Source organism: Citrus clementina, unplaced genomic scaffold (assembly GCF_000493195.1).
Source record: "Citrus clementina cultivar Clemenules unplaced genomic scaffold, Citrus_clementina_v1.0 scaffold_6, whole genome shotgun sequence".
In the NCBI taxonomy this organism is placed as follows: domain Eukaryota; kingdom Viridiplantae; phylum Streptophyta; class Magnoliopsida; order Sapindales; family Rutaceae; genus Citrus; species Citrus x clementina.
The window spans coordinates 20,066,333-20,083,179 of NW_006262139.1; the positions used below are offsets into that span (position 1 = coordinate 20,066,333).

A 16,847-nucleotide genomic window follows, 5' to 3' on the forward strand; every position below is an offset into this window, starting at 1 on the left:
CAGTGAAGTGATCAGGGTCCGCAGCCAAAGCATGGGGGCCTTGAGGCAACGTGTTGCCCAATGATCTGAAACATTTTAATCTGGAGAGTCTTTTCTTTAGCTTGAAGTTTTTTGAGCTCAAGAGCTGAAACTGCACAATGAGTACAACAAAACCCAGTTTTGCAATTTTGTCTCTCCAAAATTTCTATGCCCTAAAGTTGCCTTATTTTTTTTAATGTTCAATTTTATTCCTAATGTATGCTTCTTTCTTTTTTGGCACAGTACAACTTACAAGGCACTTTAGGGCTGGGGAGCGCCTTTCAACCAACAGTATCACGCGGGCCCCTTTTGGCTATGCCAATAGGAGACAAGTGCACAACAAAAGTATGCTACAAATGTTGATAATTTAGCTTTTCACAAAGCATATATTGCTCATCCAAAAGGAAAATATATTTAATTTTTTCGTTCCTTTCGCATAAAATTACATAAGATTGATGATTAGTATCAATTTATGTCATAATAAACTAGTAAAAATTAGGAGTAATCCACATTCCTCAAGTTGCAGTCTCCCTTGTCTTTCAACTCATTATTAAACTAATCTAATAGTTGGGCCTTAGACCATTTTGGGCCTGATATCTTGCTAGATAGGGCCCAATTGTTGATGAGCTTACCCAATTTTTTACCTTCAAAACTTGTGGACAAATTTTTGTGAAGGCAATCAGATCAGAGCCTCGTCGAACCACTTCAAATATCTCACGACTACCAAGGGAGACGTGTTACAGAACACAAATTTTGTAAGTCAGAATGCAAAAAGGATGCAAAAATTTTTAACGTAAATTATAAATTTGTAAGATAAGTAATGATAAATATGTTATGCTGTCTTTTCTTTTCGAGCATAACCCTAAAACTGTTTCAAGGGTGCTCGAAAAAGTGAAAAAAAACGTAATAGCAGCAAAATTTAAATGTTGCTGCAACTGCAGTCTGCAGAGAAGTCATCATTTGGGATGAGACATAGCTTTAGCTTGGAGAACCATATGATGCATGTAGCAATATCAGAATAATTGCTCCTAATGCTGAGTTGTTACATCAAAATAAAAGTTAAAGATCTCACAACGGCCCATAGGTAATGGTGCCGGGCAGTGAGGTTGGTGGACTATATAATGCAAGAATGCATTAATTGGGAAAGAAAATAATGTAATAAAAAAATCTTATCTCCAAAGTTACACGAAAATGACAGCTACCAACACAAACATCAACAATGTTTAATGATCATCACTATGGTAAGTGGTAACTAAGTCACAAACCACAATATCTCATAGCAAGTTAATTAATAACATGAACTCGCCACTTCGGCTTTGGTCGAAGTGGTAGGCTGCTGCCCTTACGAATTTATGAGGATTTTTGTGGGGTTAAATGTTCTTAATATTTAAAAATTATTTTTTTTTTATAAAATACGAGTGAAGTATGGATATCTCTCTTCTGTGAGAGATTATTATAAATATCAGTGTAATATATATTTACTATAATAGTAATTATTGTAAATATTTATATAATACAGTAATATAATGTCTAATCAGTATTAAAAAAAAATAAATAATATGAACTCAGAGTGAGTGAGGGAGAGTCACTATCTTTACCCTATTCCAAAATCAAGAAGATCATATTGGGATCAAGACAAGATTTGCTGCTATTTTTCACTCTTTTTTGTCCCCCCCCCCCCCCCCCCCCCCTACCCAAAAAAAAAAGATCTTGTAAAGGGTAAAAGGAGACACACAAAAAAATAATAAAAAAAAATTTCACTTGCAAAGAAAAATACAGACAAATTAAAGCAATAGTGCAAGGGAGAGTGAAGCTAAGGCTTAAAGCCAATGTACTGATTGATCATTATTGATGGATGCGTACGCCGTGGTCTGTATTCAATAACGCTGTCAATTGAAGTTTCGTAAAGACAATGTCTTGGTGAGCTTACCTAGGGCAAAATTTCTAGTTTCTGTCATTTAACCAATGAGATTTGATTTCTTTTAATATCTTGTCTCTTTTCTTTCTTTCTTTCTTTCTTTTTTCCCTTTCTGAAATAATATCCTCTTTGTAATTCCGGTTTGATTTATGTTCTCAGAGAAATTATCTAATTGATAATCTTTTAAGAGTTTATAACTCATGTTTGACATATCATTTTCACGGGTCTAATTGGATTTTATTTTTTATTCGAATGAACAAGTATTATACATAAAACAAACACAGCACTGATTGTCTTACATTTATTGTGTTATTTTGACACATCTAAGATAAATGTTACTTTAGAAAAACTCATAAATAAAGCTACTCATAAAGAAATTATTGAAATTTTTGCTTTCTTATATTTTGAATAATCCAAACCACAATGACTGTAAGTTCATAGATGGTTCTTACAAGTTGATTACTAAAAACAGCAGTACTCTTTTAATTCCGAAAACTAAGAATAAAATAAAACCACGGCAAAGCTGAATGCTGGCTGATGTGATTTAAAAATTTAGTTTACAAACACCATTTCAACGTTACCCATGCTGATCATTAAACGCACGCACGCAGCAGCCTCTGTAAACGAAATTGTCTTCTCGGCCCACGTTACGCGTTAAATGCAAAGCTCAAACAAAGCTGAGATAATTACTAGACCGACACCAACTTCAGTACCGTTTGGTTAAAATTTTCGTGCAATTTCATTTTTTTTTCTTTTTCTCGGACAATGAGGATGCAATTAATGGGTCATTATCTCAATAATTATCATGCCAATTTTTTTTTTTTTTTGGGAGAAATGTTTATTAAGCCTGCAGAGTAATAGAGCCACGGGGTGGGTTTGTTTGTTTGTCTGGGAAAGGAAATTATTTAAACATAGCTCGGTGCTATTTTTAACTTTGTGACCCATTGGCTGATGTCACAAAAACCGTGGACCGACAACTTGAGGCTTTTTTTTTTTTTTAATTTTTAATTTGCTTGTTACTAATTTAGAATGCTTCTCCGGCGCCGCTGCATAAGGGAGGGCGTGGGTTTGAATTTTTGAGAACCATCGATTGGGTTCGGTTGTTGTTTCGCTGCCAATTAATCCGAATTGAATTCGGAAAATGCTCAAATAAAAATTCATTTAAAATGGTGTTGTTTTGCGTTATTTTTTTATCACTCCGTACGAAAATTAGCGATCCTCTAATAAATGGATGGAAATCAATAACAAAACCAATCAAATTTAATTTGATCTTAAATATAGGTTCAAGATCAGTCCATAATTTTGCATGGTCCTGTCCACATCGACTTTTACAATCTTTGCTAATATTGTCTAACCTAAAAATTTTGCATATATATAGTATTTTACTGTTATTCTCACTTTCCTCAGGAGAGAAGAAGAAGAAGAAGAAGAAGAAGAATCATTATTATATTTATGTGAGTACGTGTGGGAACTAGAGAAAGTGTTGTACGTAAAAATTTTCCCATTTATAGTTTTCTACGAGTAAGAAATTGCTGATTATTTTCGCAGGTAAGAAAATTGCTTTACTTCAGGCCGTGTAGAGTTGGCATATAAAAAAGGGTGGAGTAAGGTTTGATTCATTGATTGAGAGTGACCAAATGGAAAAAGCCATTGCTAGAAATTTTGGGGCAGGGCACTTAATTACATCGCTAAAGCTAGATTAAACCAACTAATTAAGAACCCTATAAGGGTAAGTATTTCAATTTGCATTATCTTTCTTTAACATTTTTTAAGCTATTTCCCACAAGGTACCGATTCATCAAATCACATCAAACATAGAAACCGCAATATAATTTACAGAAAATAGAAACCCTAGCCTCGTTATTTAGTTGTTTTTCTGCGATAAAAGCCCTAGCTTATAATCCGATTGGAGTTGCTTGATTATAGTATAATTAATTAAACTGTGACGCTGCATTAATTAAATTACATCGATCGTTATCTCTTCATAGTTAATTGTAAAATTGAATTTAAAACAGAAGTGGCACAAGGTTTAGAAGCTTCGCTGCTCGAACAAGAATCTTAACTTAGAAATTGACGCCGAGGCATCTATGCAGAGACAATTATCTTGAACATAGAGCGTTGAAAATATTATAATATATAATTTCGATTTTATGCAATGCAAATTGCAACTTTTTGTTATCTCGATCTATTTTTACGTAATATTAATTCATTCATATGTTATTTAATTACCAGTAAAACGATATCAAACTACCTATGTTGACCCTTGACACTACGAAAATTGTTGCTTTGGGGATAGAATTTTTAATTAAATTAACGCCAGATCTTATACCATAAATTGCGGGGAAAAAAAAAATATGATTCATTGTAACATTAGTTCAATCTTTTTTTTTTAATGGTTTGTTTAGATTACTCTAAACAAGAATATGAAAAATATTCCCAAACCATGTTTAGCAAAATCTTAACTTAACTGTGTTTAATGTAACCCATCCTTGGAAACAACTTTTGCTGCTCATTTTTAAAAGCATCTATTCAACAATCAGCATGATAATGCAATGATTTTATATTTTTGCCTAAAAAAATTAAAATAATAATAGTTGTAGTAGTAAATAATAAAATAAATATATGATTTAATATCCCAACGGTCCCTCTTTGCACCACTCAATTAATTTCTGGAAGTGACAATCTGCTGACCCACCAAAGAATATATCATTTATTTCTTGTTTTTCCTCGTAGCATTTAGCTTCTTTGATAGAGAAAGAGAGAGGATAAATAATAATAAGGGAAATTATCATTGGTATACCTTATATTTATTTTGTTATAAAAAATATTATAATATTTTGAGGGTGTATCAATCGTCTATCCTTAGTTGACAAAATGTAACAGCCGACCACCAAACCGTTAGTTGCCGTTTAAGTATGATGACGTCAGAAGGATAATTTGATCTTTTCATATGATACAAGTGATAATTTAAGGGTATACAAGTGATAAAAAGAGAATTTAAAGACATACAAGTGATAATTTTTAAGGGTAAAATCATTAATTCATTGTAATTCCGTTAACTTTCAAATGGCAACTAACGGTTTGGTGGTCAGCTGATATATTTTGTCAACTTAGGATGGACAATTGATACACTCTCAAAGTATTGTAGTATTTTTGATAATAGAGAAAACTAAGGGTATACAAATGATAATTTCCCTAATGATAATAACTGTGAGGATTCAAATTCAGAAGTCAGAACTCTTATGGCCATGGGCACACTATGTTGATAAGGTGATGCCCTAACAATTATTTTCAAATATTCTTGCAGGAAAACAAAGGAGCTTTTTATTTGTTTTATCTGTAATATCTTTAAAGCCAATTCAGAGCTACATGATTAATTTGCAGATATGGGTTTGTTCATATTCTCAACTTTCAGCCATTTTTACTCTCAAAAACTATGAAAAATATCCATGTTTCAGCACAAAATCTAATATGAGTTTTGTTTTTATTTTTATTTTTTATATTTCTTTTTACTTTCTGGGTCTATCACGGTTATTGCAAAAAGACCAAGCCAAAATTCTGCGCTGGAATTGTAGCTATCATGATAAGGACTGTCAAATTCAAAACCTACGGCTACGATCACTTGATCATTGGAAAGGATTTGCAGAGATGTACTTCCAGGTGAAGCATATCTAGTGGTGGATACTACTCCATCACAGTGGATACACGTGCACGTAGGTGATTTGAGTTGCATGAGATCGAGTTTTGATTATTAAAATTGATTTCTCATTAGTTATCCACATGAAAATTAACTCAATAGCATGTCACTACAAGAGAACGCCGTTTAAGCAACCTTTTTAGTTTTTTATTCCCCGTTTGGCATTAGCTTTTGCTTCTAGTTAAGTTGTTAATTTGTCTTATTCAACCCATTTTTATTTTTGAGTTTTCATAGATAAATTCACAATTATCCATTTTTAACAAACTGGTCTCTGACCAGTGACTCCCAATTTCATTTTTAATGGCAACATTGAGAATGTATTCTTCGCCAATGTAGCGGAACTTGAAACCCCAAAAATATTATTCAATCCATGAATTTTTATAAATTTAATTTTTTTCTTTAAACCTTATTTTTTTTTTTCTAAAATAAGTTTTTTAAAATAAAAATATAATAAGATTCCGTCTCTCATAATCAGTTGACACTGTTTATGAGTTGCATATTCTTACGAGAAATGGTCAAATATTAATCCTGGTTATCTTTTCTTAAGATACACACTCTTACAAGAGATAGTAAACATCACCAATCTTGTAGCTGAGTAACTTGGTTTCATCAAGATAGGTGACAAGTTAGGGACCTATTTATGTATACTGTATCTTTGTTTGTCAAAACTTAAAATATAGGGACCCAAAAGTAATTTTTTTTTCTAAAAAAGGAAAAAAAAGTACATAAAACAAAATTTCCCGAAATCCACAATTGTTAAACCCTAACATGATCGCGCGTGTGCATTCCCTACACACGTACAACTGTTTTCTAAGCCCACAGACACACAGAGGGAGGGAGGGAGAGAGGGAAAGAGAGAGAGAGTCATCAAAATCTTTTTTATTCTTTTTTTTTCTTTTTAACTATCATTCATTGCTAAAAACTACTGATAATATACACGATATTAATTTCATAGAACCAAAAAACTTGTAACAATTAAGATGAAGAAGCATCATCATCTTTTTGTCGCTTTTTAATCTCATCATCATCTTCAGCTTCGAATAATGAAGATAAGCAGCAAGGGATTGAAGAAGAATCATCATCATCAGAAGAAGAAGAAGTGTAAAAAGACAAAGGAGATGAAGGAGAACAAGAACGAGAAGCTAATGAAGATGATGAACAGGTAATAAAATCACTGCTAGTACTAGTAGAATTAGCAAAAGCTAAAGCAACAAGTAGGTCGACGAAAGCACCGACAATGTACCCATGATTGCTTTTCCCGTTCATTCTCAAATACCAACACAAAAGCTCTTCAAGATCTTCCCAATCTTTAAGCCCATGAGCTTCCACCATTTCCACCATTGACTTCTTGAAATCAACATAAGGATCTTGTGACTCCATTGAACAAACCAAGCTCTCTTTGTAAGGGAACCCACTTGTTTTAGCTTCTTCAAGAATTGAACTTGTCTCTCCAGGCTCAAAAAACAGCCTCTCTGATCTTAAACCTCGAATGACAGTCTCTACTGGATCCCCGTTTGAGCACTCCTCCGACGCCGTCGAGAAGCTTGCTGTTGCTGACTCTGATGATGTGTTTGTAAACAATGATGACTCAGTCGTTTCAGCATCTAAGTAGGCTAAGTTAATAGTCTTGAACATGGCGCCGTTGGTGCTGTTATTATCATTATAGTTTCTAAAAGAGAGGGTTCTTGTTTGGTGACAAGAAGGCCAAGGCCACGATGATGATGATTTTGCTAACGTGTGTGTGTTTTTGGAGAGAAAAGGAAGCTTCATTTTCTTGCCCATGTTGTGGTTTGATTTGGAAGATTGTAGAAATGAAAATGTTTTGGGTGTTTTAAGCTAGAAGCTATTGTTGATGTTACAAGAGAATTAAATGTTGAGCCAGAAAGGGTTGTGGCTTGTGGTGAAGTGATTTCTGCAGGAGTGGTGTGGTGAGAATAGATAGATTATAGATAGGTGGAGGGAAGTTGGAGTAAGAAGAAGAAAAATGGAGATGGGTACATGGGGTAAAGGGGTTGGTGGGGTCTTTTTCTTTTTATAAAATATCGGTATTAAATTTTGAGCTACTAAATTAAATGCAGTTCAGCTGAGCTCATTCAATATTATAGCTGTTACTTCTGCCCCATTTTCAATTTTTTTTTTTTTTTTACCAGTTATTGTTCGAACAACTCTCTGTCATTTCACCTCTCTATTTCTTTCTTTATTTATTACTAAGTATAGCCAATTAATGTGTTTGTCCTAGGAAAAACTTTGGAAAATTTTTATATTTGACACTTTCCAACTTTTAATATAAAAAATTATTTTACTTCAATTTTTCTTCCAATAACAACTACTTATAAAGTTCTAGGATCAAACTACCCCTAAATTTTCAAAACAAAACACACAAACATTTCGCCCAATATTCACCTAAAAACATCGCCCGAAATATGTTCACATAAAGTTCCTTCACTTCCGGTGTTTCTTGAGTTTCGCCGAGTTCCTTTACTTCCAGCGGCGATTTCCTTCACTTCCAGTAGCATGTGTGAGTTATTTTGCTTTCAACAAGATTCTTTACATACGGTTTCCGTTCCTTAGGTACTTTCTTGATTTTTTTCATGAATTTAGAATAAATTTTTGTTAAAATTGTCTGCTTGGTTCATCATTGATCATAGTTAATCACTAGGATGTATATTGTGTATGAAAATATGAGAGTTTTTTTAAGATTAAGATATCTAATAAATGGCACACCAAGTCTTTGTTTAAATATCTCTAAGAAATTATTGATCTAAACTTACAATTATTTTGAGGTTAAAGAGAAGATTGGTGTATTGGTCAATCAAGAACGTGGATGTTGCTCGTGTTGCTCGTGTTGCCTAAAATTTGGTCATGTTAAGCTTGGGCAAGGCGGGTGGCTTCTCCCCATCACCCAACCAAATGGCCATGCATGGCGTGGGAGGTTGAGCAACGCGGGTGACACGCTTGCGTCGCCCAGCCATGTAAATAGGTGACAACATGATTTAGTTGGGCGATATGTGTTGTTGCCCATGTACCTGCGTCACCCGCTTTCAAGGCGACAACAATTGAATCTGGGCAACAAAATTGTGTCGCTCATGTATCGGACGACGTAGGTACATGAGCAACAACAACTGAATTTGGGCGATAGCATGCTGTCGCCCGAGTTTTTCGATTGTTTCAATTTTATTTTTTTCTTTAAAAATTTATGCTAATGCTGTCCTAATTTATTGTTTAGATATGTCCGACAAGCAGATGCATCCCTAGTCACTGAAGATACCAATCGATTATCATTTCCTATGTTGTGTTTCAAATTTAACGAGATTTACTTTTGTCACTACGCATATACAGACTAAGTTAACTGATACTCAATTTGGGCTATTCAAAAAGTCAATTTTTGGTCATTTTCTAGCCATGGGGGATCCTGGATTTAACGGCAATCTTGTACACTATTTGTTGCTCAGACTAGTCGTAAAACCTAATTTTAGCTATTGTTGAGATTTGCTTAGGAAGAAGATTGCTATGGATATCTTTATGGATGAGATTTTGCAAAAAGAAATATTATTAAACACATACTATTAAGTTGTCTTATTTTATATTCTTATTGTCAATTGATATTTTCAACAGCCACCAAAATCGAGCAATATGCAACTCTCTGGAAAATTGGGCGACACAGTCTGTCGCTCAGGCGACACAACCTGTTACCTAATTTTCCCGAGACTTACATAATGCTTAACTAAACCAAGCAATAGACATTTGTCTGAAAAATCGCGCGACACAGCCTGTTATATGTTTCTGCATGCATATTATATATATATGTATTGACAACATTGTCATCAATAGGATTCTTATGGGAGCGGAATGGGGAGTAGTGTTCAAATGCTGAAGTTTGAATTGATGGCATCAAAGGAAGCTCTCTCGGAACTTTAGGAGTTGCCGTCACATAAATATGAGTGCATCCATAATTAATTGGATTAGAGTTCATACGCATAATCACTCTCACTATTTCATCGTCCATTATGTCTATAGGTAGTGAATCAATAGATTGCGTCGGATGAGTTGATTTCACATTTGTCTTTACTGTGAGGGAATACTCATATAGATTTTTCTTCAGAATTCCATATAACCTTACAATAAATTGTTCAAATGTTGCATCCTTTTAGAAAAAAAATGCATTAACTTTTCCATTCTCATACTTCATACGACCATCCTCCAAAGTCTCCCACGCTCCATCAAAATACATCTTAAGAACTACCGACTCCATTAACCTGATGCAAAATAATAATATTACTTTATTAAAAATACTGCAAACAATAACATTACTGTACTAAATAAATAACTAATTATCAACAAATTTGGGTGATCCAGGTTACAACATTATCTCGCAAGCAACAATATTGTATATTAATACGTCACCCGGGTGACGAATACCAAAATCCAGGCGACATGTACCTGTCGTCCGGGCGACAAGTCATTCGAAGCTTGGGCGACCGTTTTGTCGCTTGGATTTTGGGTTTCGTCTTTAACATCATTCAAAACTCATTTTCATAAGATTTTGCCAAAAATTTACTAATTTATAAACTTATGATCTCATATTAACCATTTAATGTACTCACATTGTAATAAAATGAACAACAGATCTTTTGTATAAACCCAACCAAAAAAATAAGAGATAAAAATTGAAGAAATATTAACCTTTAACTTTTTATTATTCTTTAGTTTGTTGCTTAATTTTGTATTCAATACTTGGATAAATATATTAGTTTGATGAATGTGAGATAAATAAAAGGGAGGTTGAGTGATAGTTGAATAATGTGGGAGAGGTGAAATGAGGAGTGTTTTGGTGGTGTGTGTTAGATGTTCGGCTGTTGGTTAGGAGTTGAATAATATTGGGCGAAATGTTTGTGTGTTTTATTTTGAGAATTTAAGGGTAGTTTAGTCCCAGAACTTTGTAAGTGGTTGCTATTGTAAGAAAAATTAAAGTGATGTCATTTTTTATATTAAAAGTTGGAAAGTGGTCAAATGAGAAAATTTCCCAAAAACTTTGGAGCCATTGGGTGATGTCTATACAGCGCACACATATTTTTCAAAGAATTGTTTGGTAAATTGAAGAAAAACGAGATACCATATATTAAAACTATACTTTCTTTAGAATAAAATATCTCATAATGCATTTGTTAAATCATGAAAATATGTTGTCACTAATTAATTAGAATATAAAAGGACTCTTGAAGAAATCAATTGTATTGAGTATTAATTTGTCATTTTGAAAATAGTTTAATAGTTCTTCAGTCTAATATTAATTTTGAGAGCGCTAATTCGTTTTGTAGATGCAAGATTTAGCATGTTCCTCCTGTGATTCTTTAGAAGATATGATTGTTTAGTCTATGCCTAAGAATTTTTTTTTTTTCCCGGGTAATTTTGCTCCTTTTGCTTCAATGTAATTATTGCTTTAGATCTTAGTACTTGGTAGCTCTTTGGATTGTATTATAGTGTTTAAATTATTCGTAATTCAATGGTTCTAAATTATAATGCTTGAGATAACACGTGACACATCAATTTAGAATAAAAAAACGAACAAGGCTCTTTTCAAAAAAAAAAAAAAAAAAGGATCAAGGCCATAGACCTATCAAATCCTTGATTCTTAGCGAACGCAGTTGCTATATTTCTTTTTTCTCTATCTGATCAAATTATTTTGCAGATAGCGAAGTCCTTATCAACCCTTAAAAGGAAAAATTGTGACTCACAAACCTATAGAAGAAAATGGCAACCACAACACCTGAAATGAAATCAGGCAAAGATTAGACGTGAACGTTTTTTTTTTTTTTTCTTTTTAATGCTAATTTATAATTATAAATCTATTAATTAGACCGCAGAGATGACCAACGCTCTTGAAAATTGACTAAATATAAGAAGTTATATAAACCAACTTTTCTTCTTCTTAAGTTGGGTAAACTAATATTATAATTAACTTGTAAATTTTGATTACCCTTAAAAACTTGTCAAATGTAGTAATTAATTCAGTTGGAACTGCTAGTGATTATAACTTTTTAGTCGCTTAATTTCTACTTAATTTCATCAACTACACAAACCTCTTTTGCTAAGTAAATAGGTGAGTTAAGACATAAGATAAGTATGACGTGTATCTTGAAAGTACGTACTAATATTTTTTTAGATAAAAATTCTCGAAAGTATAAAAATGTTTTGTGTTTGATATGACCGAGAGTTAATTGTAATAGGTATTTATGTCTAATATGACGAAAAAGGAGTTTTAAATAGGATTAAACATTTTAGATTGTGGTATGATAGACTTAATCTAATACAAGTCCTAGTATATATCCGACTAACCATTACTAATTTAAATTGACTAAAAAAGAAAATAAGAATCGCAACTTAATAGAGAGTTTTTGAGAAAATCAAATCTATATGCTAAGAAGACAATACAATTTGGAGGGAAAAGAATAGAATTCAAAACCCAAATCCAAAATCAAACAAGAACAATTAATCAACACACGAGGATGAAACCATCAGTAAGTATTTACGACTGAGAGATCACGTGCCTCCCCAAGCAATCCAGTTAAGAGATTGAGACTTTTATTTGTTTGTTCCCTATTTGATGGGTTAATAAGACTGGATTTTTGTCCACAGTGTTTACGGAAGAAGAGAACCTACTCCACTGGATTCAGTTTGCGCTCTTCATATTTAATGGCTTGTTTGGTATGTACTAAAATTCCAAATCCCCAATCACATTCCTAATTCAAAATCATCTCTTCGTTGTTCGCCAACTGGGCATGTGGCTGGGCAATTTTTTGAGAGCATGATTTTGAGATTCAATTTAATATCATCTAGTTGTGCATTATAAAAGGGGACCATATTTATTGAATCTTTTAGATGGCCCATGCTCTGGTACTTGTACATATCCATAACAATTTTGAAGTTTCCAAATATTTTAATTCATTTATTTAAAGATTGTGAGCACACATACACAGTAATAACGTAATATGTACAGGGGTACACAATCGTTGTAGCTCATGGCTCTGGGGGAAATATTTCATCGAGTAATTTGGAGCACAGCAAAAGCTAGCCTCTATTTTTATCAATTGTTGCAATATAGCGTCGCATTTGCTAAAAGGGAATGAGAAAAAATTAATAATTTAATTTGTGTGAATGGGGTCCGCCTATGTTACAACTGTTGTACGGTGCAACAGTTGTTTGTCCTTATTCAATGTAACCATTCGATTTAAAACTAACCGATCGAATGCTTCAGAGATGGCCACGTTTGTGTTAGAGAATACGGGAGAAGTCGGTTAAGAAAAGGTAAGTTACTTGCATCTGAAAACGCACGTGACTGTTATGTTAAAGGAGTTTGACGAAAAAGAAAGGAGATGATGGTCGAAAGAAGCCCCTGGCAAAAGGCCAAATGGATGAAGGAATCGATTCCCAGAGGTGATTCCTTCATCGGAGAAAGAAAAAATTGGCGAGTCGAAGCTTGAGACATTTTGTGAAGAGGGCTGAAGCGAATGCTATACTGTCACACACTTTTGGCTGGATTCGTCGGAGATTGCAAAAAAGGACTGAAAAGTTTTATCTTTTATCAATTATCACTCGTCCACTCTCTTCTGATCTGTATCTAGGGTTTCTTTGTTTCCCCCCCTCATTTTCTCCTCTTTTTCTTTCTCTCTTATTCTAAATCACAATCCCCATATCTATTCAAATTTCAATATTCCATTTTTCAACTCAAATCAACTCGCCGGGTCTACACAGCCCACCAAGTGAGTCACTCTCATTCTCCTTTTTTCTTTCAAACAAATCATTTCACCCTGTTGTTTTTTTTTTCTTTTGGGCGGTTGTAGTTGTTGATTTTCTTTTAATTTTTATTTTTCTGGTTAAAATAAAAGTCTTTTTGTTTGGTTTTGATTTAGTCCACGACTTGGTCAAACCAAACACTTGACGATCACGAACCATGAAGATGATTTCTTCCTACACGAGCCCCGGTTAGCTTCCGAAGAGAAAATCTATTAGATCAAATTTATATATTAGCAGAATATATAAATTACCACCAACACAATAATGAATGAACGAGGGCATTTAGCTCGGCCAATCTTATCTCTCTCTATTCTTAGCAACAGCAAATGAGACTTTTAGAATTTATGGTCTGCTTCTGCAAAATAGTATCCTCTTCCCTCTTTATGCTTTTTATTTTATTTATTCTCTTTGTATGAATTTATGTTGTTGGTTTGGGCGAAAATCGAAGTTGAGTACAATCGATCTAATTATTGTTACTAGATTCGCGAAGTATTTTAACTTGATAATAAGAAAACAGTGAGATTTTGAATCTGGTGTTGGAGCTTTTTATAATTTAGATGTGTTTAGTTAATTGAGAAAGAATAGACAAAGAACAAATGGATAGAAGGCAAACGAGAAAGAGCGAGATTTAGAGATAACAATAAATCTGCGGAGAAGGCAAAAACCAATAAGAAATCGAGAAAAAATGAATGACTCAAATGAGAAACAAGAAGATAAAAGAAGGGCAACGATAACAACATAGTCAGTGCAAATGAACTCTCAAACGATGGAGGTTTTTGCAGCAGCGGATTTAGCGGCAATCAAAATGGAAAATAGAGACTGGGTCTGCGATTTTGGAGAATTGAATTGAGGGTTTAAGTGATTCGATCAGCACAAGAATTACAACCGGCCACAACGGTTGTAAGTAGCTGGATCAATTATGTAATAATTAATTTCAGCCATTAGATCTGATAAGGAGGCATCCAACGGCTTTGTTGAATTAAAACAAAAACTGTTGCACCATACAACAGTTGTAACATAGGCGGACCCGTGTGAATGACATGACCTACTTCTTGCCAGTTATATAGTAGGACACTTGTAATTTGCAGGGGGTCCTTTTGACAAAAATTTGATTGAAGGAACTTGTACTTCCGAAACACAGTTGAAGTTGATTATTGAAAAGCGAGCTTTTTGTCACGGGACGAGAGGTTTCGAGCCCGTGTGGCACTTCCCCATCTCATACTATGAGAGTAAGTCTAGTGGAAGTAGCATAATATCGACTGGTTTCACCCTATCCTAGACTCACCAAGAGAACGGCTCCAGTTTCCAACCAGTGTGTGTAGGGCTTCGTCTAGACCCCTCTTCAATGTTAAGTTCTCGACTAGTGATAAGCTCTCCAAACTCAACCTGATTGGCCTACCTGAACGCACACCCTTGAAGCATGTCTCCAACATCAACACAACTATTATCGATACTAGCGTACAAACACATATCTTGAGTGTCACGATTGCGATCCGTGACATTTTGCTTTAAAAGTGTATGTGAATGTGATGGACATAAAAATATTAAAATAGTTATATGACATGGAATTGAAGAGAAGGGCCACCTCATCATGTTCTTTTCTTAGCTCGATATGGAATCCCACATCTTAATCTAGAACACTTGGTAACCACGTGCAACTGTTAAGTTAATGGCCAATAAAGAGGAGTCACTTGAAACTCTTCACTCATGGTTGGATTTTTTGAATTAGAATATTAGATACCTAAATGTTTTTAGTGATAAATCCTAACACTTGAAATGTGGTGGAACAATGTGGGTTGGACGAAAGGATCAAAGTCTAATGGTAATTTCATTCGGGAGAAAAATTAATGAGTTGTATTCTACATTGATTAAAAAGAAAAATCACTCGTGTTTCCGAATAAAGTGAAAACTTCTTACTAAATAATTTTTATTTTTTTTAATGTTAGATATACGTGTATCAACGGCCCAACGGCCCAACGGCCCAACCCCACTACAACATGATTTAAAAATTAAATTATTTAATGAAAATCTTAAATTAGTGTTACCATTTGGTAAAAAACTTTAAAAGTCAAATTTAATAAACATTATCAACTTACTATACGTGTCAATACCAAGAGAGCCCATCTTCCTTCATTCTTTCCCCGGAAGCACCTGCCAGAACCAGATCACAATGAAGTTGTTGCAAGTCTTTGATACTAATTGGTTCAATAAAGGTAAAATGTCTTGGGAATAAAAGAGATTAACCTTCAAATGTTGGTTACGAAGGATCGGGCTTGTTACCAATGCCGGTAGCATATTCATTCGTACCACATATGCAAGTGCGCACGTGGTCCATTGACCTTGTTAATTTGGAATTTATAATTAATTAGCAGAGAAATCCATGATTGAAGAAGCAACCAAATCCATCGTTTGGTCAAATAAGAATGTCCGCTTAATTAGTAATTTCTTTGCAGTTTCCTTCTCCCAGTGCAAAAGTCCATAAACTCAATTAAACAAAATTGGTCTTTTGTTGAGGGTACAACATCAACAAAATTCACACAGAAGAAACAAAAAACAGTTCTTAAGTTGCCATCAGACGAGAGATTAGCTATTGAAAACACATTCTTGGAGTTGGAGGCCCACCTCCAAACAGAGGCCATCTGTGAAATGGACCACTGTTATCAGTCTGGGGTACCAACTTGTGAGCCCGTTGCATCACGAAACTCACATTGAAAGAGACCATCACATGCTCAGCTGTGGCTCTGCTTATTTAAACAATTAAATGAAAAAGATCAACGCATCCAAGTCTATTATAACATTACTTCGTACCAATTAAGGCCGTAAGAACGGTATTATATTTGTTTCCCAGGTGTAAACCATGAACTTCAAAATTAGACTTGAAATCATATACCAGGATTTGGATGCACATTGCAGTAGCTCCATCAAGAGGGGAAAAAAAATTCAAAAATCACGACCGTTTTTCCCCCATAACACAATATCCAGCCTTTCGATATTCACAAGTTCTAATAATTGCAATTAGTTGCTCTCAAAATATCTTTCCTTTAAATATGGGAGCAAGTACAAAGATGAGCCAAAGCAGTAAAGGCCTTGTGCCATCCAACTATGCTTATGTGCAAGGGTGCTCTGGCAGGGACCCATACAATGGCTGCTGAAATCATAATCCTGCAAGCAGTTGGTCATGTAGCTATCACAATGAATTTCATCAATCCAACCAGTAAACACAACTTGAGGAACATTTCAGCTCAAGTGGCTTGCATCCACTATAATTTTGGAATTGACAAATCATCAATAGTGATAATTCATCAACTACAAGAAGATTATCAGATTTTGTCCTTAAGCGGCTAAAGTTCATAGATGCTACATACATGCTAGCAACAGTGCCTCGGCCACTGCTATATTTTGATCCATCGAATGCATAAT

The 16,847-nt window shown here is 34.2% G+C and overlaps 1 protein-coding gene across 1 annotated transcript; it reads right to left on the minus strand.

Annotated features, from left to right (window-relative positions):
- Positions 1–6,561: 6,561 nt before the first annotated feature.
- On the minus strand, positions 6,562–7,613 carry LOC18038436 (transcription repressor OFP15). The gene has a single exon (XM_006430037.2). The coding sequence runs from the start codon at positions 7,413–7,415 to the stop codon at positions 6,609–6,611; it is 807 nt and encodes a 268-aa protein (XP_006430100.1). The 5' UTR covers positions 7,416–7,613; the 3' UTR covers positions 6,562–6,608.
- Positions 7,614–16,847: the final 9,234 nt, after the last annotated feature.

What these genes read in the sequence shown, in the direction of transcription:
- LOC18038436 (XM_006430037.2), bottom strand. Translation starts at nt 7,415, where the DNA reads ATGGGCAAGAAAATGAAGCTTCCTTTTCTCTCCAAAAACACACACACG.